Source organism: Parasteatoda tepidariorum, chromosome 2 (assembly GCF_982258835.1).
Source record: "Parasteatoda tepidariorum strain Cologne lab strain chromosome 2, Ptep-v5.0, whole genome shotgun sequence".
Taxonomy (NCBI): domain Eukaryota; kingdom Metazoa; phylum Arthropoda; class Arachnida; order Araneae; family Theridiidae; genus Parasteatoda; species Parasteatoda tepidariorum.
The window spans coordinates 4,783,990-4,809,555 of record NC_141756.1 but is presented as its reverse complement, the minus strand read 5'-3'; the positions used below and the strand labels follow the sequence as shown (position 1 = coordinate 4,809,555).

At 28.7% G+C, this 25,566-nt stretch overlaps 1 protein-coding gene across 4 annotated transcripts in view; it reads right to left on the bottom strand.

The window, feature by feature from the left end:
- The window catches only part of LOC107439224 (SAM and SH3 domain-containing protein 1), a 147,924-nt gene that overhangs the window by 12,541 nt on the left and 109,817 nt on the right, over window positions 1-25,566 (bottom strand). For all 4 annotated transcript variants that reach the window (XM_043044429.3, XM_043044430.3, XM_071177059.2 and 1 more), the window contains exons 4-6: window positions 6,487-6,561; window positions 4,629-4,769; window positions 363-444 (exon numbers count right to left, since the gene is read on the bottom strand). In XM_043044429.3, the coding sequence (XP_042900363.2) occupies window positions 363-444; window positions 4,629-4,769; window positions 6,487-6,561 (298 nt within the window). The remainder of the gene's footprint in view (window positions 1-362; window positions 445-4,628; window positions 4,770-6,486; window positions 6,562-25,566) is intronic.

The following is a 25,566-nucleotide window of genomic DNA, read 5'->3' as shown; positions in this document are numbered from 1 at the left end:
TCAATAACTTTAAAGTCAGCCATTTGTGCACAAAAATTTAATTATTGAATAATTTATTTCTAAAATGTTTCCACACCTTATACTTCATTTATATATCTAAATTTTTTACACACTTCACTTAAAATTAATTTAAAATAAAAAAAAAGTTTTTAAAACCTAAATTGTATGTCAATGTTACAAAAAGAAAAAGGTTTTTATAACCAAAATAAGAAGAAATATTAAAATGCAAAATTTCTGAAATTAAACTATTGTATATGCATTAATTTATCATAATTAGATATGCTCCCACATGAAAATGCTAACAGTGTGATGATTAAAGCAAAAAGTTGAATAACAGAAGAAAAAAAAAGTAGCAATCTTACTTGAACCAGATCCACTTGGAATACTTTCTACAGAGCTCCCAGGTTGAATGACAACATCAGAATTCTCCGCCCCTTCTTCTTGCTACAATATTTCATAACATAAAATATTTGCAGATATAACTCTTATTCTATGAACATAATATACACATTTCTAATTATTTTAGAAGAAAAAAAATGCATATATGTTCTGTGTGTAGATTTATTTATACATCTCATAATTAAATGTTTCAATTGTTTTACTTCACAATAACAAAATGTTATGTTTTTGTTCTAAGTAAGTTAAAATAAATTAAATCAGGTAGATGTCTTGTTAAAAATTACATTTAATATAATTTAAGTTAACAAAAGAAATTCTGTTTTAATTATATTAAATGTAACTCAATTACTGGAAACTCAATCATAAACACACTATATTCAATCACTGGAAAAAATTTCCAGAGTCTCCAAAGCTACAATTTGTAGCATATGCAGTATGAGTTAGTAAATACATGATAATAACATTGGCATATAAAACACACCGATAAAACATTAAAAGAATGCAGAAACAAAAGTTAAAACAGATCAATTCAAAATTACTATCGCTCCTTTAAGTATCTGCAACCACAAGCAACCAAACACATAAAGTATCTAGTCGTTTCTAAAAAATCTTATGATTCTTGAGAATTTTTAAAAATTTTTATCAGAAAAGAAAGAAAAGCTTTTTTTTAAATTACAGATTTTTAACAAAAAATATTCATTTCCCTGATAGTAATTTGAATTATTAAGTAGATTTTCGAATTCCCTGAGGTTTCCAGGTTTTGCCTGAGGGTATAAACACTGATAATTCAGTTAACTTCCATACATTTTTTAGAGACATGATACAAAATTTTATGAGAATTAAAAATTAAAGGAGGATGATCAATTTACACCCTCTTATAATTTTACCCCCAATATCAAAGATTAGAGTATATAATAGAGAATAGCACCATAAAAAAGCGACATGGTTATGAAAGTAGATAATGATACAATACAGCTGAAGAATAAGGCATATTACCCATTACATTTTAAACTTGCATTAATAAAGAATAAGAATACATTTTTCAGCATTTAAGTTTTATATAAAAAAGATTTTTGAGTTCTAAACTCTTTCTCTTCAGTTCTATTGCTATGCAAAGTAAAAGTTCTCTTTGATTTGTAAAAGGACATTTGCATAATTTGATAAACCATAGGTTAAAGCTGAATATATCTCACAAATCAAATTAATATTCATAAAATACATTCATTTAGATTAATAATTTAACACATTTTAAAAGTTATTAGTTCTCAAATATCACTCATAAAGTTTTAATTAAATAACAAATGTTAAAAACAAAAACTAAAGTAACCTATAAGTAATTATTGTATACCATAAGTTTCAATGTAAAATTATTTTTAAATGTTCTCAATCTAGATAGAAACCTGAAAAATGTCAAAAGATTTTAAAAACATCTCAACTATTCTACTTGAAATGCTATCCACCAAATTAAAAAATCTATTCAAATGCATCACAGTATTGATAAATTTCCTTTTAAAGCATACTAAAGTAGCTTGAACAGAAATCAACATTATCTTAATTATACTAAAAAATAGGCAACACAAATTAAAATTCATAAAAACGAAATGACAAATTTTTTCTTCTATTTCATTAAAAGTGTTTAATACATTTCATTACATATTATAATGAAGTAATTTATACCGATTCATTCACTTTTTGAGTATATTGTCATTTGAGTACATTCAATTAAGTTTATTATTCTCGTAAAAAAACTCTTTATTTTTTTAAAAAATAAAACAACAAGTAAATACATTAAACAAAAAGGTTAATGGTGTTATTAATTGCTTATTGATATTAAAATAAATCAGCCATTCATTTGCTTGTTAAAATAATGACTTTATGGGATATCATTAAATGTTATCAGTGTTTTTCTTCAAAATTATCTCCATGTTGAAGAGGAGCATTGAAATTGGCTGTTAATGCCATATCATAATTATGTTCATGTCTCAGAAGAGCAATATATTATTTGAACTGAGAATCAGCATGTTGCCATTTTATGTCACTTACGTAGAATTTGACAATATAGATAGCAGAAAGTGAAGTGGTTTAACTTTAAAACATAAGACAGACATTTTAAATTTTTATAACAGTCTATTAAAAATGATGCATGCTTTTAAAGTGTTGAATTGTGAAGTACAATACAGATCCAATTATTTCAATAAAAATTATGATTACAAACAATTTAGAGATGCGCTTCTTAGGAAAAGTCTATCTACAATTTATGATATTTTTTAACTATACATAATTTTTATAATTGAAAGGAAATATATAACACATAAAAATAAGAATTTATCTAAGTTTTTTGTTCTCATTATATTTACCAACTCGGTATGAGTGGCTTAAATTGGTAAATTTATCTAATTTTGTGATTCATTTATTGTCCTATTAATTTGTTGTTAATTATTTATGGGTTCGTCTAAAAGACCTCAAGCAAGCGCTCCTGGATCAGGAAAGAGAGGCTAAGAAAATGAACCATTCAATTAATCAGAGCAAAAATAAGTATATGCAATTTATTACCTACACAGATACATCCAAACACATTGAGATTGGAGAATACAAATTTGAAAACGTGAATTCATTTAACTACCTTGGCTCTGAAATCAACGCCGAGAATCTCTTGTCCACAGAAGTAAGGAAGAGAATAACCGCGATCAACGGATGCTTTTAGGGTCAAAGAAAATTTCTGAAGTCTGACAACATAAAACAGAATACCAAGTTGCTGATGTTTAAAAGTTTCATTAGGGCAATTCTCACATATGCATCTGAAATGTGAACTTTATTCCAGGCTGATACGAGAACTCTTGCAATTTTTGTAAGCAAGATTATCGGATCTATTTTTGATGGCTTTTATAGTAATGGAACTTAGCAAAAGAGAACTAACCCTGAACTTTACGGGTCATTCAGAGAACTGGACATAAGGTCAATGTATGAAATGGATCGGACACATTTTAAGAATGAATGATCATTGAACGACGAAATAAATCTTTCTGGCAAAGTCAATAAGAGTTAGAAGAAGAGGCAGACCCATATTGAAGTTGCTGCAAAGCCTCCAAAGTGACTTTGTCTCAACAGGGTATCTGCCATATTTTAGATTTTCAAATTCATGACTAATTTCAAGAACTTTTCATGACTTAATTATTTACTATTTTCTCCGACAAAAACAGAATAATAAATTTAAAAAGCATTATAAAAATGTTAATTGAAATTATAGGTATTACCAAAACTGTTATACTCTGCATCTTCATATTTATTGATTTTTAAAATTAAAAAGCAGAGTAAACAAGTTGAAGTAATAAAATAGCTGAGCAAATAATTCTTTTTTTTTTTTTTACGGCAGAATTATATTCTAAAGATACTTTTCTTGTTCATCAGAAAGGTAAGATATACTCCTGAATTTTCTGTTCCTGTTTCAGAATTTAAAAAAAATTGCCAATGATTGGCTTGCTTCAGCTAGAATTTTAAACTGATAAAATAAAAAAAATAATTAATAACAAAAATTCTGAAATCACAGAAGTTTAAAAGATACTTCGCTCTAGAAATGATGCTTTTTCTTTCATTTTTTGAAAGAACACCATAATTTTTAAAGAACATGATAAAAACATTTTACATTTTAATAAAATAAGACTCAGAGAGGGGATTTTGTTACAAATTCAGATAATCAGAACACTATGAAATTGGGGGGGGGGAGGGGCGATTCCATTTTAAAGCTAAAATTTTTCGGCGACCTAAATGCATGACTTTCCATGATTTTTTAAAAAAAATAATTAAAATCATGACATTTCATGACAAAGTTTTTTCAATACCGAAATTCATGACTTTCCAAGTGCGCGGATACCCTGTCTCAACTAATGCCAGAGACTGGATGGCGCAGAAAGAAGGACTGGTCTCGTCTTCTCGAGAAACCCAGGGTTCCCCCAGGACTGTTGATGAATGAATGAATTTATTGATATCAATATGTTGGTTATCAAAAACATTATACCCCAAAGTGATCACATTAAACAGAGATTACTGTAATAAATAAATATATTGAATTTTTGCAGTTTTAAAGAAAGAAGTTAAATGACATTATTTAAATTGAGCTTTGCTGTGCTCTATTTTAAAAATACTGTCAAAACTACAAAGATATAATAGCAATTAAATATAAAAAAGACAATACTGAATACAACACAATATAAAAAAAAAAGAATAATTACCTCTTCATCTTGAGTAGCACCTCTTGAATTTCGCAGTCTTGATATTTTCTTTTTGACATCTCTGTGTAAATCTCGGACACGACCAGCCCAAGAGGAAGAGGTCCTTTCTCTAGAATCTCTATAAAAACGAGCTTCTACTTTCTGCAATAACATTAAAAAAATAGATATAATACATATGGGAAAAGGCAAACGCCATAACTAAATTAAACATTTATTAGCAAATACAAGACAGAAGGAAAAAAGATTAACACCAAAGAGGCCACCTGCTTCATAAGCCTTCAATCACATTTGCTTCGCGTGGAGAACTATGAACATCTAACAGCTGTTTCAGCCAATGGGTTAGGAGGTGTGTAATGAGATGCGTAATGTGGTGCACTAATGGGGTACTCATGCATACAGTGGGAAAGTATGCTTCTTACATATTTTATTTAAGATAATCACTTAAAGATATAATAGTAACTATTAAGATATAATGGTAATTATTTAAGGAAATATCAGATTACGGAATACCTCTGAAGTTTGAGAGAAAGTGCTATGAAATGGCTGAATAAAAGTGGATAGTTTAAATGTAACCACTTGCTTACAGCTGGTACAACATGTGCACCACATGTAATAGTAAAAATGGTTCGTCAGTAAATGGTTACATAGAGTTGTGTTTATGCAATAAAAAAAATTAGAAAGGGAAAAAAGGTCAGTTCATGCAATCCAATCATTAACAAATGGTGATGAGCTGAAATTAACTATAACTTAAACAGCTATGAAAATCAGCAAAATAAAAAAGGCTATATTATTAATTTAAAATTCTTTCACTCTCTTTTCACACAGCAGACACTTTTGTTAGATTATTAGAAAGTAAATTTTAATTTGTCCCCCACTTCCAATTACTTTTTGGTATACATAAAATAAAACCTAAGTTATCAATACTTCAATTTCCCATTCTCAACCAACTAAACTAGTCACTAAAATGCCCCCGCTTACTGTTGCAATCAAAAATCGGAATGTAAAAACCGGGAAAGATGTCTACTTTGGTTGGTTTTCCAGGAAGATCAATTATGCGGATTAGAAATTTTTGTTACTTTCTACTATAGATGATACAAAAAATACTAATTACTTTATTAATCACAATTAGTGTATATACATGTAGCTAATTTAAAAAAAGTGCCTATATCTTAGAACAAATGTATAGAGTTTCATATTTTAAATATTATATTGTAGGCTACCGATTGTCCAGTCGAATGTGGCAAAATACTAGGTCAGATAAGATGAAAATTTTTTTTCCTACTCTGTTTTTACATCAGCAAAAACACAAGTTTACATTTTAGGATAAATAATTAATGCAAAACTACTCTATGTTTGCAGATACAACACAAATGTTATGACTATGAAAAGTTAAAATTTAGGAAGTATCACAATATACAGACAATCACTTTAGCATTCCTCATCCCCACCCATGTTGGCGGTCCAAAGGTCAGGTTTTATTTTCCCCTTTATTTTCAATAAGTCCCATAGTACGAAGGTTGCTGTCTTTTAAAATGTGTAGTTCATTTAAAAATATTTTTATGTTATAATTGAAAGTTTTAAAGGAATATTAACAACTATAAATTATAGTAAATATTTTTAAAAAATGTTTACTATCTTATTAAAATTATTATAATTAACAAAATTACAATAGAAAAAACCTGTAAAAAAAATTTAAAAAGAAGGAAATTTTTTTAAAAAATCCTTTTGCATTATTTAAAATATCAGGTCAAAGAATTATCAAAACATACAAATTTTAAGCATTTAATAAAGCATTTATGATAAAAATTAAAATTAAAAATATTTTCAAATGCCATAAAACACACGATGTGATACTTACTTTATCTTCATCTTGTTCTTCATAGTCAGAAGAATGGGAATGACCATCTTCACTAGTACTGTAACTGGTACGACTCTTGAAAAGAAAACAAAAAAATATAAATCAAACTGAATTTAATATACATTCATTACAAAACGTTACAAGTAAAAATTAAAAAAAAAAAACAGAAAAATATAATTAAAAAATGCACACTACTGATATGCAACTTTAATCCCTATCCCTAAAATTAACTAATTAATAGTTTAGGCATTATAATATACGTGGCAGTATTCAAGGCAGGTAAAATAGAGACATTTGTCCCAAGGTCCAGTCTAACTTTCTTGCAAAAGGTGAAATGCTGTGTAATTTTTTATTTGCATTATATATTTCTTGTATGAATATTCATCTATGCTTACAATGTTCCACAAATTTATGGAAAGAATTCTTGACATTTAGTACATGCAAATAAAAATAAAAAGCAAAAAACATCTAGTTTTTAGTTAAAATAATCACACACAAAATTTGAAACTAATAGTGTAGTACATTTATGAAAACTGATATTTCTAGAATTAAAGGTAAATTATTATTTGGAAAGACTTTGAAGAAAAATTTACAAAATATGAAAACTTGATTTTAATTTTGAGGAAAGAGTCCACAATGGTCCTCAGGTCCATAAATTCTGAGTCCAGTTTTTATCATACATTTTTAATGCATAATTTAATTCTAAATAAATAAATTGATTTTTTCAAATTTTAAATAATTATAATAAATAGTCAAATATGCTTTTTTAACTGCAATCATAATTCATAATATTTGTAATAATTATGCATTGACTCATTTTATTTTTAAGAAAAACTTCCTCAGAAAAAAGAAAGGGCATAGTAACTCTTTCTAAGGGAGGACAAACTTCAGCTTTGATAACACTTAGCTTTGCATAAAAATGAATAGAAGCTTCAGTGAAATTTATAACTTATTAATATTAATAGTTGCATTTTTTAAATAACAAAATAAGGCATTAGGAAGCACAGATCCATCAATGTAAACATTAATAAATAAAACAATAATCATATAATAAACATTTAAACAAATAGCATAATTTCTCCATTTGGCCAGTGTAAGTAAATTCTGTTCTTCTTTCATTTATATTTATGTATTAAAAAAACCCAGTTAAATATACGGATTTCTTAATCATGACTTTATCGCCTACGGATAAGTACTGACAATAAATGGAATGAAGATGGATAAGCACCCACCCATATAACAATATTTAATAACAATACAGTTTATTATTATAACTAAAATAGTAAAAACAATATTTTGAACAAGCAAATATTTGAACAATGCAATTTTTTTTGTAGCAAAGGTATTTTTAATCGATCCCCATGTGGCAATTATAATATGGAATATCCTAAAAATGAATGGTCTTTTGCAGTCTTTATCATTATTCGAAATCGAAGTTTAATTCACTTTAGTCATTTGCTTTATAGTTTTATTTTATTAAGAAAACTGTTTGATAGTTTAAATTTTTCAATATATAAATTAAATAGAAATAGTATTTAAAAAAGGCACTAAATATTTTCTAAAAATAAAAAAAAGGAGTAAGATGCATAGCATAATTAACAAGGAGGATGCATTTATTTTTGTAAAAGGGAGGCTCTGTGGATCACCCTTGATAAAAACACTGAAAAGAAAAACATTGTACATAAACATCCCGTTACTGTCCTGTATTAATACCCCTGTTATTTTACACGAAGTGAAATTTCAGGAGATTAAAAAAAGAAAATACAAATAAATTGTGTAATAATTTTAACAACTGTTTAAGTGTAAGAAATAGGGTTATGCAAACATATAATGAAAATATACCAATAGTGATTCATATCTAGATTTATTGGCAGCGTTTTTAAAACATAAATAACTCGTCTAAGTGCTTGGAATAATACAAATTGAATGAAATACGAAAAAAGCAAATATAATCTTTAAGAAGATACGGGGCGTAAACAGAATAAAGTCTTTTATTTAAAAGAGAAAATGTATTCCGTTAACTTACGACCGGAAGAAGCATTACTTTAGTAAAGAGCATGTTTCTTGATAAGAAGTAGATAAATTTTTAGAAAGATTGAAATTACAGTATTTTTTCCGCAATTCCTTAAAGTTTATTACATATTTAAAGTACCCGGTTCATTGAAGCTTTTCAAAACAAACAAACGTGTTCTAAACGAGAAACGATAACGATTACAATATATTACAACCTGTTTGATGACGATTTCAGAACCAATGACGTAATGTGAGATTAAAAAAAGAATAAAAATAACTCTTTTTTCTTCTCATCCTTTTCCGTTTCATAATTTTTTTTTCTTTTCCCCCGCTTTATTTCCGAGAACTTCGAAACATTTTTTGGCATTCATTTAAAATTATGACTGATTTTTTTCAGCAGTTTGAGTGATTAGAGTTTCAATAAGCCATTTGAGTATGCATTTGACTTTTAAAGAATGTTTTAATCTGTAAATTTTCACTTTCGTTTTCATTATTTTATTCAATTAAATTTTTGAAACATTTTTGCAAATTAAATTTTTTGTTAAATTATTTAAAAAATAAAAAAACAAATAATTTTTAAAATTAGTTTCTTATCGAAGAAGTAATCGAAACATGTATTATGATAAGAACTTAGTTTAAACTGGCAGAAAAACTCGAGTTTTATATCAATATTTTTTTAATTTAATAAATGGAATTTTCGAAAATTCTTTTTGTAAATTAAAATTGAATTGAATTGGCTTTTTAAATTTTTTTAGTCTTCTCTAAATTATGAATATAAATATTAAATTATTTTACATAGAATAAGACGAAGAATTTTTAAAATTAATTTTATCAAAGAAGCTATCGAAACATAGATTAATAAAAGAACTTGATTTAATAAATTAGCAAAAAAAACTATCATTTTTATTTCTGTATTTTATAAATACATGAAAATAATCTAAAAATGATTTTGGAGATACATAAAATATGAATTCTGTAAATTAGTTTAATTTACAGGACTTTAATTAACCAAACAGAACCTATATAATTTTAATATCTACAAATTTTCTACGCATTAATTTTTATCATACAACAATTAAAATCGGAACACTATTTAATAAACTATTTTTAATTACATTTATCAAATGACAACTGTAAATAAATGAAGAAAAAAGTTAGTGAGAGCAATTTTTACAAATTTGCTAAAAAAAATGGTAACAAGCATCATTTTGGATTGTATATAACCTTCACTTCTTGATTACTTTTTTTTTATCAGCCCGCGCACTCTTCTAGTTTTCTGACTAATTTTCCTTATTATTATTGTTATTATTAATTTCGATAATTGGAAAATTCGTGTACTTTTTGGATCATCGTCGTGCTATTCCTAAGGGGAACTTGCAACTCGAGAAAAAGAATACTTGATAAAGCCCAACCATGTGATTAAGATGTCATTGCTGTGCTTGACTGGTTAACACTACAGCAATTAAACTTAGTTTACTATCACGCTGAATCATTTTTTAGAACAGATTCAATTGATGAATATCTGCAAGCGACGTCACGCGTGTGTGTCAAACCTAATTGGCTTCTGAAACGTGGCATAAACGAAACCCAAGATGAAATCGCTTGCAGGTATCCAATTGGCGATGAACTGTAGCTGCTAGATACACCAAGATTAAAACAATAAATACTGTAACATTCACGATTTTTTTAATGCTGCAAAACTTTTGTATTTTGATTATTTTTGTATTATTTTTATTTCATTAGTTTTCTTACTAACTGTAGAGTATCTAAAACTACTAAAAAACAATTCCGATTCATTAGTATATAAAACATGTTAACTCGATTATATGTTGGGTACCTTTTCATAGATGAAGGTTGACATTGTCGATAACTCATCTCCCCACATGGGTGACCAACTATAATATAGCCTCTTCTGTATTTTCGATTATCTTTAGCTGATTTAATTCCTGAGAATGACTTCTGAAAGGGAGGGGGGGGGGTTTGACCCTCAAACTCTTCTCTTGGCTGCGCCGATGTTAGCTGTAACTCTTTTTCATTTACAAATGAGTGTAAAAAATTTCAATCGTTAAATAAAAATAGAAATTTAATTTATTTCCACGCAATTTTATACTCATCGAAAATTTTCAATATCTATGCTCCCATAAGATGGAACGTGAATACATATTTTAAGGAATTGCAGACCTTGACCTTCCAGAAACTTTTTCGCAACCCAAAATCGATTCGGCATCATCACCTTGACCCACCTTCCCCTTTAACTCTTTTCACAGGTAAAGTCACAGCATCCTCTTCTCTCTTCAGCAGGGTTGTTTCCTGTCTTTTTCCATTTTGATATTGCTGCCATGGCAACCAGAGTAATTCTAAATTTTCCCCTCTTAGCATGATTTCAATTTCCCCCCCGGGGTCTTTTTACAACTCATTTCCCAAAAGCAATTTCGTAAAGTTAAAAGAATAGGAATGACAAGCAATGTCCTCCCGAGAATGAGTTTAAAAAACACTCAAAAGGAGTTCAGGGAAAAATAAAAGTGCAGAGATAGCTGATTTTGTAAGGATTCTGAAATTGTAATTTTCATAATTCAATTCAAACTTCTTCTTTTTTAAACATTTATTGCTAAACAAAATGGTTAAAGAAATAAGTAAATAAAATTTAAAAAAATAAATATGAGTGTTGTGTGTAATAACAACACTCAGAAATTTTTTTTATAGTTATTTTTTCTTTTTTTCACAAGGAAAATCGTGGTATTTGTCGATTCAGAAGTCAATCAGTGTTCGATGTAAACACGCATGACGTCTCTAACAGGTATCCAGTTAAAGCTAATTTAAATCACACGGTTAGGCACTTCGTCTTCTTCTTGAATTGCGATAGTCAAATGACAAAGATTTTGTTGTTTAACTTAACAACAATAATTGAAATAGTCATTTGCGTGGTGTTTGACTCAAGTTTTGGTAATTATGTAAGAATAATAAGTCATAAATAAGTTGACATAAGTAATAACTTAACACTTTTTGCTACATAAAAGTAAAGTTTAACTTCATTTATTATGATTGTCAAAAGTCAGTATTAAAATAATTTACAGTAAAAAGTAATTAAATAGAAAATTAAATTGAATTTTTAAAATTATCAAAATTTACGAAGATTTAATTTTTATTTTATTTTGAGAAGATGGAATAAGAGAAATTTTTAAATCATTAATTTATGCATGTATTCACCATTATGGATTTATATCAATGGATGGATGCATATACACATACTACACATATAAATACATATATGCAAATACTTTCACCATGTGCGATATGCATGTATTACGTGACTGTACTGAATTACAGTCATGCATAAAATGCGATTTATTTATAACTGAAAAACACCCTATTTTTGATGTTTCTAAGTTTCTTATTTCTTTTCATAGCTAAATTAGGAAGATTAGTCAGAATTTATTTTAGGAATTAAAGATCAACCCACGGGTAATAAATTCGAAGAAAATCTAAGATGATTCTGACTATGAGAGATAAATAAGGTCATTGCTTATTAGCTTGGTATCAATGAAATCTCTTAGTTTTAAAGAATATCTCACTGTTGAAATGACGCAATATTTATAAACATTTTTACTATTTATTCATTACTAATAGTAGGATAAGTACTTTCAAGGATAAAAATATGCGTTGTGCTTTCATTTTCACTAGATTTACGAACTCCTTAATTTGATTTACGAGCAGAAGGATCACAAAATAAGATAAATGATATTCATCGTTTTAGAGATAATAACGATACATTTAACAACGCATCTTTCAATAATTTCCCACATACACTGGGACACACAACATTCGACGTATGTTTAAGAGCATTTTTCTTTTAAGAAAAACATTACATAAGTATGCTTTTAAAGATGTTTCTGTGGGGTTAGGATTGAAATGTACCACAATGACATTAATGATAATGACTGTAATATTTCAGAAATATTTTTAACGCGTTTGAAACGCTGTAAATAAAAACTTAAACAAATGGGTAGATGATTTAAAATGAGCTAACATTCACAATTCTACTTTCTAGGAACGAGTTAAAAACATTTTGACTTTTTTCCCGTCAAATAATTGAATTTCGAAATACAAAGAAGTAATATTTCTGTTGCGTTTGTTGCAGTGTGTGAAATAAGAAACGGAACACCTTGAATAATGCTTGATCTAATGATCGGATTTTCATGTTTTAGGACTAACTTTTGATGGTTCGAGGGGGTGACCTCAAATATCATAAATAATTATAGCAGACAATACTTAAAGTTAATAAATCAGTCACAAAAACGTACTATCTCAGAATAAATAATTCTTTTTTTGACAATTCCCAATATTTTGATCAGGAAAGTAGGTCTAAGTTTGGACTCCTAAATGTTCATTTTACCTTTCGCGTATTTCGCCATATTGAAACATTTTTGCACACAATTCTAAAATTCGTTTATCCATGCAAAGAAACATTGCTCAAATACTTATAATTTTTCATTATTTTATTTAATGATAGTTTTTTCGTTAACGTAGTACACATAGTAAACAATAATAGCGCCTTGATCGAGATTATACTTTATTATACAATTATCTAAATATCTAATATTATACGTGATTATACATCTCACACTCTCTCATTCAATCGAGTGATTTACTGACGCCTCATTAAACATAAGTTTTTAATCACTTTGTTGATATTGAAATCATCGTAACAATTTCGTTACGGTTCATCAGATACTTCAATTTTGTCATAAAATGATTTTATATTCTATATTTATTAATTAATCATTTAACTGAACGAAAACATGATTGCAAAATAATTAGATAAATTGATAGCTGATCTCCACATATTTATTAATACAAAACTCTTTGCTATTAATTTATAAAAATACTCAGAGTAAGTATCCAAATTACAATATATAAAACATGGGTCGAAATAAAAAGCTTAAATCGATTACTCAATGATATCCTCTATTAAAATACTATTTTTATCAAATAAATATCTTTCACTCTTAAAGAAATGAAAATGGGCTCCAAATCAAAAAACTAAGGATCATTTTTTTTACGTGAACAAAGTGATCGTTTTCAGCTGTGTGATTTATAGTTTGAAATAATCCAGTAATAGTATTGATGTGTTACAAAAGGACGTGGATGGTAGATCTCTATCGAACACTCATTTCATTTATGGTTCAAGTCACGGAAACATAGGAATGAATTGATGTAGCTCTGCAAGATTTCATCTATTTCTCGTTTTTCATCGAAATGGATGGTTGAAAGAAAAATGGGTGAAAGTATTAAAAACATTTTTGAAGAAATAGAGTATTTTAATTTTTTAAATCAGCAAATAATCTTAATGCACTCTTTCTTTGTTACATCGTTATTATGCTGTGATATTTGTCAATTTTACTTAAGTCGTAAATGTGTTATAACTTTTATGTTGTGGTACTTAATATACGTATTATTAATAAATGTGTAAAATTTTTATGTTATTATGGTACTCCTATTAATAAAACTTTCAAAAATTTATTATGATGAAAGCTTTTCACATGTGAGAAATAAGTGATTATTATAGTCTTGTGTAATTAATACCAGATTATACTTAGGCATACAGAGCTCCAAACTCTAGGGTTCCTTTCTAAGTTTTCTCTGAAATTAGCGATAGTTTTATCAGTGTTCTTTATGTTTTAAAATATAAATTAAAATGCGTTTAAGCTTTTTTTAAACTTTTTACTGAGCTATGTATATCGGTGTTCTGTAATCTCATCTTTTAATATATATCAATAAGTTCATGCCAAAAAATTTTATATGTTTGGGATTATAAGTTGGTAGTTAAGCGAAAAAGAAACAAATAGGCTATTGACATTTGTTGACTTATCTGTGAGGAGAACGGCATGAAAAACATCAAAACCCGCTCGAATTTTTGATGAAACTTTGATTTAATGCAATCTTTGCATTTCGGTTTTATTTTCTCTTTCAATAAAATCAGTTTTGATATGTTCAGTTCCACGTTCCTGATAGCTTATGATGGAATTTTTGCTTTTTCCTTGCTTAAATATTATAATACGATTCTTAATACCTTTTCATTCATTTAAGACAAAGATTGTTAAACTATACATTAAGGGTAGCCAGTAAGGAACACCCTGTACATATAGAATAGGCCAAAAGTAAATTTTTTTTTAGTTTTCAAGAATTTACTTTGGGTTAAAACTCATAACTTAAGGTGAAAGTTTTATGAAGGCAAAATACAGCGCATTAAATTTTAAGAAATACATAAAATACATAACCTTTTAGAGGCAAAAATTTCTCTTTTAAATATTTACAAGACAAAATTATAAGTGATATTCTAATTACCATTCTTCTGAACAAATGTAAAATAATATTTAATCAAATTTTTCGAATAAGACACAAAAATGAAGGTTCAATGTTATTTCTATAAATGTAATTGATATAAATGCAAACTTTGACGTAAATGCAATCAATATAAATGCTACTGTTGAGATAAATACAGATGATATAAATGCAAACCTTAGTATAAATGCAAAGATTGGCATAAATGAAATAGATATAAATGCAATTTTTGATGTAAATGCAAACTTTGGTGCTTATGAGATTGGCACGAATGATAACTTTTATAACAATAATAGAATTAATATAATTGCGAACGTTGGTATAATTTCAAGCTTGTGTATAAATGCTAGCTTTGAATGAATGAAATAGATATAAGTGCGATCTTTCATATAAATGCAATTTTTGGTTTAAATGCAATGTTAATGCCAAAAAGTTGATATAAATATAGATGATAAAAATGCAAATATTGGTTTAAATAAAATAGACATAAATGCTATTTTTGGTGTAAATACAAACTTTGACACCAATGAAATTGTTATAAATGATCACTTTGATGAAAATGGAAATTAATATAATTACAAACTTTGGTATAAATGCTAACTTCGAATGAATAAAATTGATATAAATATAAACTTTGGAGTAAATGCAAACTTCGATATTAATGAAAACTGAATTTTTCTAAATCCCACTTCATCAAAATGATTCCTCCAGAGCCTTGGTGGCAAAACCAATAATCCAAAGAAAAAAAGTAAAATAAAGAACTAATATAGTCTTAGAATTTAAAATCGAGAGGTATAAGTACTCAAGTACCTTTACACCCCTTTTTATTTGCAGCTGATGTCAGGAAAAATTTTACGATATCCAGGATTACACGGCGGACAGCATTTTGAAAATTGATGAGCTTGAGATAAAGATCTGGGACGATGCCAGTTACAGTTACTTATATGGGTTTTTTTATTTTATTTTTCATCACGCTCTTCAGAAAACGCGAAAGGGAAATGATATGGAGAAAAGATATTACTTTTTCTTTTCTTTCGCAAATAACTGCTATTTACTTTTTTTCCCCTTCATATTTTCAAGCAATGTTGCTGTCCTCTTATGATGATAGTAATGGAACACATCAGCTTTGGTCACACGCTCGCGGGCTGAAATCAGAATATATTTTCTTCTTGTTATTTTACTTATTTTTCATTGAAAAAGTCATTAAATTGCATATGAAGCAAAAGTTGAAAATAAAGTAGTGTTAGCTAATTGTTGAAAATTTTAGAGAAGTCACAATTTAAGTTGACCCTAATTGTTTATTATGGAGTGCTTTGTACTAATAGATACAGTTTAGCTTTTAATTTCACATCGACTCTCTTTTATCACCAAGTATCTTTTAACTTTTTTTAATTAAAGCTATTAAGAGTCAACGTAACTCGAACAAATTTTAAAACCAAATATCACAACACACTTATTTTGAAAGACGCCATGCTTCTCTAGTTAAAAAAAATTCTAACGGAAACTAAAAAATGAATCCTCCAGTAAGAGGATGCTTCAGCACACAAAGCTAACGCTTTTTAACAACAAGGCACACATTATTGTCAAGCCTTAAATTTCAAAAGTATAAATACTTAAATCATATTGGAAGAATAATTAGAATATAATTTAATTATTAAATTTGAATATTATTATTTTTTACTTGAAAATAAAGTCATCAAGATTAAAAATACAAAAAATAATTCATGTTGACCGTATCTCTCATATAAGGGAAAGTGGGGGGAAGACAGGGTAGCTGAGATTCGAAAGCCCGTTGAAGCTGAACTGTTTCACCTTTGAAACTCTCAGATTGAATCAAGATATTCATTCTATTCTATTTTATAACAGTCGCTGAACAGCCGACCCAAATTTTGAATTTACGACTACCCATGCTCAACTCCTTTTAATTTTGAACCCAATCCAGAAGACAAGGGAACTCCTGGATCAGTACCCTCAGAAGCATGGATGTGTTAGGAGGACTTTGTGACCTCGACAAATTTAACATTGCACTAGTCACCATTTATTACACGGGGATTCGTCGGCCGGCTGGATTCGAAATCCCTTTCTCACGAACACGAGTCAAACACCTTACAGACTAGGCTATTCCAGTCTCAATATAATCATTGTTTTGTTGCGTACAATACATCATTCCTGACATTCATTATACTACCTTTTTTTTTAATAAATTATTTTTTTTTTTTTTGTTCTCAAATCAGCCACCGGGTATACATGCTAACTCAATGGGAAATTAAGAAATATTAGAACTTTAGTGAAAGAATTGCAGGCATTTTATATGGCTATTTTATATTTTTGGCTATTTTATATAGCAATTTATGAAAAACTATGCGTGTCATTTACATGTGTGACAAAGCCGAACTCATGAGGGGGGGGGGGGAGAGATAAAATGATATATTGTCCTGGGCTTAATCAAAATTTTGTACAAAGAATATAATGCTTAGTAATTAATTTTCTTTAGAGAAAATTGCAAAAAATTTATTGATAGCTATATAACAGCAACTAATTTGTATAAGTGATCTTCACAAATTCTACAAAATATGAAAATAAGGATTTTGTGCTTGAAAGGGCCCGCAATAAATTTTGTCTTGAGATCCGTATAAGACATTAGTTCAGCCTTGGATCTTCTTCCTCCGCTCCACTGTAACTTTCTCGGGCCCAGTACAGACCAACAAGAAGGAGAAGTACCCAGTGTTACCCCGAGAACAGAGGTTATGGAAACGTTTATTGTTTCTTAGGGTATGAATCTTTAGTAAAAGTTTAATAAACTGGAGTAAAAACAATTTTTGTAACTGTAATGACGAATAAACAAAGTTAGTTTTAAAGTAAAAGAATATTAGAGTGTTGACATCAAACAAACTGATCTACATAGATTCCTAGATTTAATCAACAACGGGTCAATAGGGTAGATTCATCTTCTTGTATATTGGCGAGTCATTCAGAGTTGGCTGGCAAGAAAACAGAACTCATTTGGACACAATTCACGACTCGATTCTAACCCCCATTCTCCCTTACATGCTTGCTGGAAAGTTAAACACACAAAACAAATAGATAAATTAAATTATGTATTCGATATTAGCCCATTTCTGAAATGTTTTATTGTTGTAGATAAAAAAAACTTACACGATGCTTAGATTTTAAAATATCAATGAGCTATTTTTTAAATGAATAGATAATTTCTGACTAATATTGTTATAGCATCGTATTTTCTTCTAGGAAACGTGAATTTATTGTCTTTTGCAAAGTCTTCGCCACATAACTAGAATAATACAAATATAATTTATGCTCCATTCAATTTTATTTCTAGTTTATAGTATATCATTTTCAATTATTTATAGCCGCAACACTAAACAGTTTGGAAGATCAATGTCAAAATTACATAAGAAGGACTCCAGTTTTATTGCAATTTGCAGCCTGATTTCATGTGAATGGGCTTCGATAAAATTTAGATTCTTAGAAATACCAGATGAAAGCGCATTTGGCTGGTCATGCATCAAGGATGTTCTTCAAAAGCTCTATCGTCCTATAAAATTCCGCCTTTTAGAGAAGACTGTGCTATTTTTATGACTACTTCCTGTATGTTACAGTTTTTCCTGATTGTTAGGTTAAGAAACAGAGAATATATATAAAGTCTTCATTCTAATGTACAGCATTAAAAAAAAAAGCAATGCGTGTTTTTTTTTTTAAACAAAGAGCGACAAGATGGTAACACTTTCACCCAAATGGTTTCAGCATTTAGCTACGAAGTAAAGCTTAAATATACTAGTTAAATTGAACAGTTAGTTTATCGTTCTCTTTCAGTATTTTTAATTAGATTTTCAAACATATTTGTAATCTTTTGGTAATTTGTTTTAATGCAGTTCTATAAAATGCTTCGATGTCCATTCCTTAATGCCGAAGATATTTTATTATAATAATTCTATACAACCTTTATTATTTTTTTATAGTTATATTTTTGAGATTTTATGACTGATTTAACTTGCTGTAATGCAGACGCTCCCACCCTTCTAACTAAGAATTATTAAATTTGTATTTTCGTAATTCTTTTCTTCATGTGTATGATGGGTTAATTTTTTTAAATTTATTATTTATCATGACATATGAACTCATTTATGTAGACGTTGACATGAACCTATAGAAATTAAAAAGTGACTCAACCAAGTTATTTCTTCGGTATCCGTTTGTTTTTATTTTGTATTACATTGTGTAATGTATTGAATAAATAAATGAGTTTTATTCATTCAAAAAATTATGGGTTTTACACATAACGTAAAATTAAGCTAGATTAAACAGACTGTTAGTATAGAATTTTTAAGTTGTTCCAAATAGCGAGCGTGCAAATGAAGTTAATTCTCCATCCGGTTTGCACCGACCACAGAGCTAACGTAAAATGTTCTCAGTGGTATATGGATCATGGGTTGTGGCCCCCTTCCCGCAAGTCTAAACGTGGAAGGTTTTCGTTATTTCCCTCTCCATGTAACGCAAATGCTGGTTAGTTCCAACAAACAGTCTACCACGAAGGCAAATTTCTCCCACTACTTGAATCAGGATTTCCATTGCTTTCTGGATTGGGTTCAAAATTACAAGGCAATGAGTTGAACATTCAAGTAGCCGTAAATCCAAAAATTGGGTCAGCTGTTCAACAAGGGTTACAAAATGAAATAAAATTATTCACCAAAAAGTTTCCTTTCATTTGGTAACGGAATTATTGGATCATCAACGGAATCACTGCACGGTTATGAAATAAAATTTAAAAAATATATCAACGGTTGAGCTGTGGTGGATAGAGCATTCGCCTTCCAATGAGGTGAACCGGGTTCGAATCCGAGAGATGGCTGGCTGATACAAATTCCGCATCCGGCTTGTCCCGATCACAGTGCTGACGTGAAAATATCCACAATGGTAGATCATGGGTAAGAGTCCCCTTGCCGTCAGGCTTACCGTGGGAGGTTTTCGGGGGTTTTCCTATCCATGTAAAGTAAATGCGGATTAGTTCCATCAAAATGTCCTGCACAACGACAAAATTCTCTATGTAGTCGATACAGGAGTTCCCTTGTCTTCTGGATTGAGCTAAAAATTACAAGACTACGTGATTGAACATTGATAATCATAAACTCAGAATTGGATCAGCGCCGGTTATAAAATATAAAATTAAATAAAATATAAATGGTTATTTTTACAGGAAATGTATGTAGTTCGTAGTATTAAATGTAGTTCGTTTAACAACAATTATTTAACAGTGTTAATTTTCAACCTTAAAATACAGATATAGTTCAAACAACACGGCTATTTCAAACAAATAAATAATGTACGGATATAAAAATAATGTATGAATAATATATGAGTATAAAAATAAAGAACAAATAAAGTATAAGATATAAAAATCTATTTAATTTGGTAAATATAAAAGGCTTTTAATAAAAATAAAGTAGTTTTTTACTTCTACATTATTAATCAACTGATAAATTTCAATATCGTCTGCTGTTACTGAGGCAATACATAAGAATGCTAAGTATTTAATTCAAGTGATTAAATTTCTTAAAATTTGATTTTGTTATCAGTTTTGATAAGACCTGTCTGCCATCTCAAGTTAAGCCAAAGGTTTGAAAGAAATAAAAATCATGTCATCAATCGATAAGTAAGACAATTTCTATTTGTTCCCAAAATAAAATAATGAGGTAATTATTAAACGAAATTTAAAAAGAAACCAACATAAATTTGTGTGATTGCTTGTGTGAAAAACATGCTAAGAAGAAAATATTTATTTGTTCAATAATGGAAAAATATAAACTTTAATCTTACAAATATGTAATCTTAGTTATAATCACTTAGATTATATTCAGTTTTTTTAATTATCGCGTATGCATGTAATAGAATGCAAAATATTGCTTACTTTTGCATTCATTTATAAAAATTTATTTCTTTTTTTATTTACATAAAAAGATAAATTATTGTGTTCCTAAAAATTAGGAAGATAATATAAAAATGTTCTTTAATTTTAGGAACACTTTTATTCCAATTTAAATAAAATTAAAAAAAATTACGATGTATTTATAAAATTAAATTTTCCTTTTTAAAATACATTTCCTAAAATTTCGGCAAACGATTTTTTAATGGCTTAGTCATTGTTATTTGTCTCTTTTACGAACTCTATAATCGTAACTTTCGAGAAAAATAAACTGATGCAAAATAGCATAAAGTTTTAAATAATATTACAAAATAAACAAAAACAAAACACAGGGATAAAGCTACAACTTAAATCCCGAGGAAGAAAATATGGGAAAGATTGATAGTTTAGGATAGCCACAAAAAAAAGAAAGGATCATCGAAAGACAGATAAGACAATATAGAAATGCAGGTAAAAGCGTGAAAAATGGTCCACACAATAAATAACGAGATAAACTCAGTGATGGAGACACCAAATGTGCAGTAACAGGAAAGATAAAAACAGAGAATAAGATGGCGGAAGAAAGCGGGATAAAACTACCCAGGGATGAATGTTCAAAAAAAGCGATTTCAAATTCCAGAGGCTAATGATAAAATAATGAGTTTATTTTGAATAAATTTACTTTGTCCTGCCTTCGAATTCAGCTGGATTATTTTATTTTGTTTGAAATTTCCTATTGCAATGATTCATTATGTTTCAAAATAATCTTTTAGGAATGTCTTATTTAAATATTTTGAGAAAATGGATTTATTTTATGTTTTCAACGTAACAGATTTATATCACAATAACTAGGCGGAATTCTTGGTACTTCGGAACGAACTTCGTAATATACTCTCTTGCAACGATTTTCAGTGATTTTTTAGCAGGTTAGGGCAAAAACGCTAGATTTTGTAACGAGTTTGGAGCAAGTTGAGACAAATATATTGCCTTTTATGATAACAATTTGGAGCAAATATTTTATCCTTTTTAACACACTTTGATGAATAGATCCATTGGAACTGTACTAAGAATTCAAATACTTAAATAATTTATTAGTAATAAAAATTTTCTCAAAACTTCCAACAGCAGAATTTATTTCAACGAGAAATTTAGCAACGTTTTCCAGGAGTAAAATTTTTAACATTTTCTTTCGATTTTCTTTTAAAACACGCATCTCAAAAAGCAATTCTTTTACATTGTCATATCTAGCCGCGTTAATCTGTTGTCGAAGTTGTTGGTGCGCCGATCTAACGTTCAGCAACGGGTCGTCGATTGGTGCAGGATCGAATCCATTCAAAACGAATAGATAGGACTTTTTTGAGTAGACAAAATTTTAAATTCTTGTTATACAAGGGTTGTTTTTTATTTAAGGGTCATTTGAAAATAAAACCAAAAAAAAAAAAAATTTTCATGCAGAATTTTTAAATTTTTTATTCTACATGCGTTTCTCTTTTTGTTAAAATAGTTGCCAAGTTTGCTTCAACACTTATCATACCTTAGAACTAGATTTAGAGTACCCTCTTTATAGTAACTTACCCCGTGCTACGATAACCAAGAGGTCACGACCGTTTTCACGTCTTAGTCATCGTTGTACTGGTTGCCGCCAAAATGATGTTTGAAACATCGGTAAAGACAAAAATCACTTAGCGCAGGGTCTGGTCTGTATTGAGGGATGGACCGAAACTTTACAGCTATAAGAGTTCAATAAAGCTCGGGACTGAGCTGTAGAGAGCGTCATAGTCATGGAGTAGCAAAATTTCCTGTCAGCATGCCAGTAGGGAGCTTCGTAAACTTCATACATCTGTTGGTGATTGACAGACAGGTTTTTCTGCCTACTAAAAACGCATCACTGGCCGTACTACGGCGCATACGTCGGACAATTTGTTAAACATTTTAAAGACACAAAATTGTCCGTACAGGTTACCAACACAGCTGTAACTGAGCACAGTTGTTTCCAAGGAATGCCAGGACACGACACAAGCACTCTTTGCGACGCACACGCACACAACAAAACTTAAAAAACAGTTCTCGTATTTCCGACAGTTTCAGGTGAAAATGCAATCATTTGAGCTGAACCTTTTGGAAAACGCGCTGCGATAAATAACAGAACGCTATGCAAAATATGGCGAATAAATTGAATATTTTTTTGCATTAATGGTGACCTAAGAGACTAGCGAAAAGCTAAACTTTGATAGCGTGTTTGAAAAAAAAAATATGTTTGCTCATTTTTTTAATATTTTGCTACAGCAATTATAAAAATTTAAAGGAATTTCACCATTCTCTTGATTTAATATTAAAACATATTTTCACCTCATATTTTTTTCAAAAAAATTATTTTCAAAGAAATAATAGTCAGCGACTTTTTTTTAAAAGGAAATTTAAAAAAGAAATGAATTTTAAAGAGAGCTTTTAATGAAGCATTGCATGTTTGTTTCAGTGAAATAGTTAGAAGCAAAATACATTGAAAATCATTGTAATTCAAATTACATATATTAAGCTGCTTATAGGCTACTAAATCCATATTGAAAAATGGACGGGTTTGTTTACCGTCTAAATTTCTAATATTTCCAAAATTCCCAGTTTATTCCACAATATTCCCGGTTTTTTTTTCCTTTTGGATCTTTCAAAAAAAAAAAAAAAAAAACCAGATGTTTTGCATCACACTTTATGAACGGATTGTGTTCCTGTGACGTAGTCCAAGCTCTTTTACTTCCTAAAATTAAAATGTATAAGTTAAGTAACTTCGATAGGAAGAGTAGGGGAGAGTGGGGTCAATTGTAACAGGGTACGATTGTAACAGAGCAAAAATTTCGAGTGTCGGGTTCTACATTTGGTTCCTAGGTGGCGCACAAGGTGCATTTAATAAATCTACATGTACACCCCTGATGGCAACCATTTTTATGTATTTTTGAAGGAGTTACATCACAAAAGATATTTTCACGCCACGCAAGTACTTTTTTTGGTATTAGAATATTATATTGTAACAAAGTAATTTTGTTTAAACAAATAAAAATTAGTAACCGAATATGTAAGTGGACACTTTAATTAACATTTCAATGAAAAAAAAGATTAGTTTTGCTAATTAACTAGCATTGTTTTTAACAAATGAAGCTGAAATGGAGTCTTGGGGACAATTGTAACAATAAGTAAAGGGACGGTTGTAACAGCTGAAAATAAATAATCTTATATTTACAAACCATTACTTAACTCTTTAAGAACCACCAATAGTTTCCTATATCATTTATATTATGTTGCATGTGCATTATTTTATTTGTCACCTTTCACAGAATAAATTAAAATTCTTAACCCCTTAAAGTTAAAAGTTTAACCCTTTAGGTTTCTGCTCATTATTATTTTTACTCCTAAAATATCACTACTATTTTGATCAATAAAAAAATATATCACAACTATGATAATATGTATAATTAACTATGTTTTAGTTGAATTTATGAACTGTTACAATTGACCCCGTAAGTGGGGACAATTGTAACAACTGCGCGACTGTCAAAAATTGTTAATAACTAATATAATAATATTTAAAATCAGGTATTTATTTTTTTTCTAGTAGAGGATAATCTACTTTACTCGTCTGTCAATTAATACTAATAATATATTGGATTTTTTGTTAGTTAAAAATAGTTAAGTAAAAAATGTTACAATTGACCCCACTCTCCCCTATTTAATTACTAGCCTTTTCCTAGTTAATATAAAAATTATAGAAGTCCACCATTTTTTTTTCGAAAAGCATTTATACCACCAGCTTAATACCACCACTCTCTTCGTATGGGGTGAGTAAAAGAAATGAAAGAATAGTTAAATCAAACAAAGCTACGAACTAATGCTTAAAACCGTAAGGCATACACCAAAATACTTAATGAAACTAAAATAATTTAAATTTTTTTTATTTTTTATTATTTGTTGCACATCTCTCAGGCTTTACGTTATTAAAATTATCAAAACACATTTTTTTTTTTGCAGTTGACAATTTGGGTTAAGAGTCTATGAAGGACAGACAGACATTATATTAACCTCGAATTTCCTCATTTTAACGCTATTCAACACACTATTATATATATACTACATATAGTATAGGGCCACATTGTGGGCCTCTTATTGGGTCTATAATTATTTCTTACGCAACAACGTTTTTCGATATTTGAATTTTATTGTTTTTGTCAACGAGAACACCAAATTATGAATTATAACAGAAATAACAGTTAAAAATATTTTATATTATTTAAATAACTACAACTTATAAACAAAAGGTTCTATTCATTTGAACAACAACTTTACTTTAAAGTAACACAAAACGATTTAGATCCTAAAAACAAAGTATTAGGAAAAGTTTTGTGTTAAGTATACAAATAAATAAATCCCACGGATAACATGAGCTCAATGAAGCCTAAATTTGCAAATAGCAACTTCAAACGAGAAAGATGAAACTAAATTAAATTTTAAATACATTTTGTAACTATAACCAGTTTGTTGACTGTCATTTGAAGCGAGATTCATTAGATATTCTTTTAAAGGCAAATTTAATCAAGTAAAAGCTATGAATTATTTTTTTATCTTTAATGTAAATTAATACCAGAAATTAAGAAAAAAAATTCACGCGAAGTGATGAATGAAAGCAATAGATACGTACACACAAAAAGTTCTTTTTTTTTTTTGTCTCTAGTAAACAAAGAAGTATCGGATGTAACAATTTTGGCATTATATTACAGCTTGAGAAAGAAAAAAGTGATTTTCAAAAGAGATATAAGAGT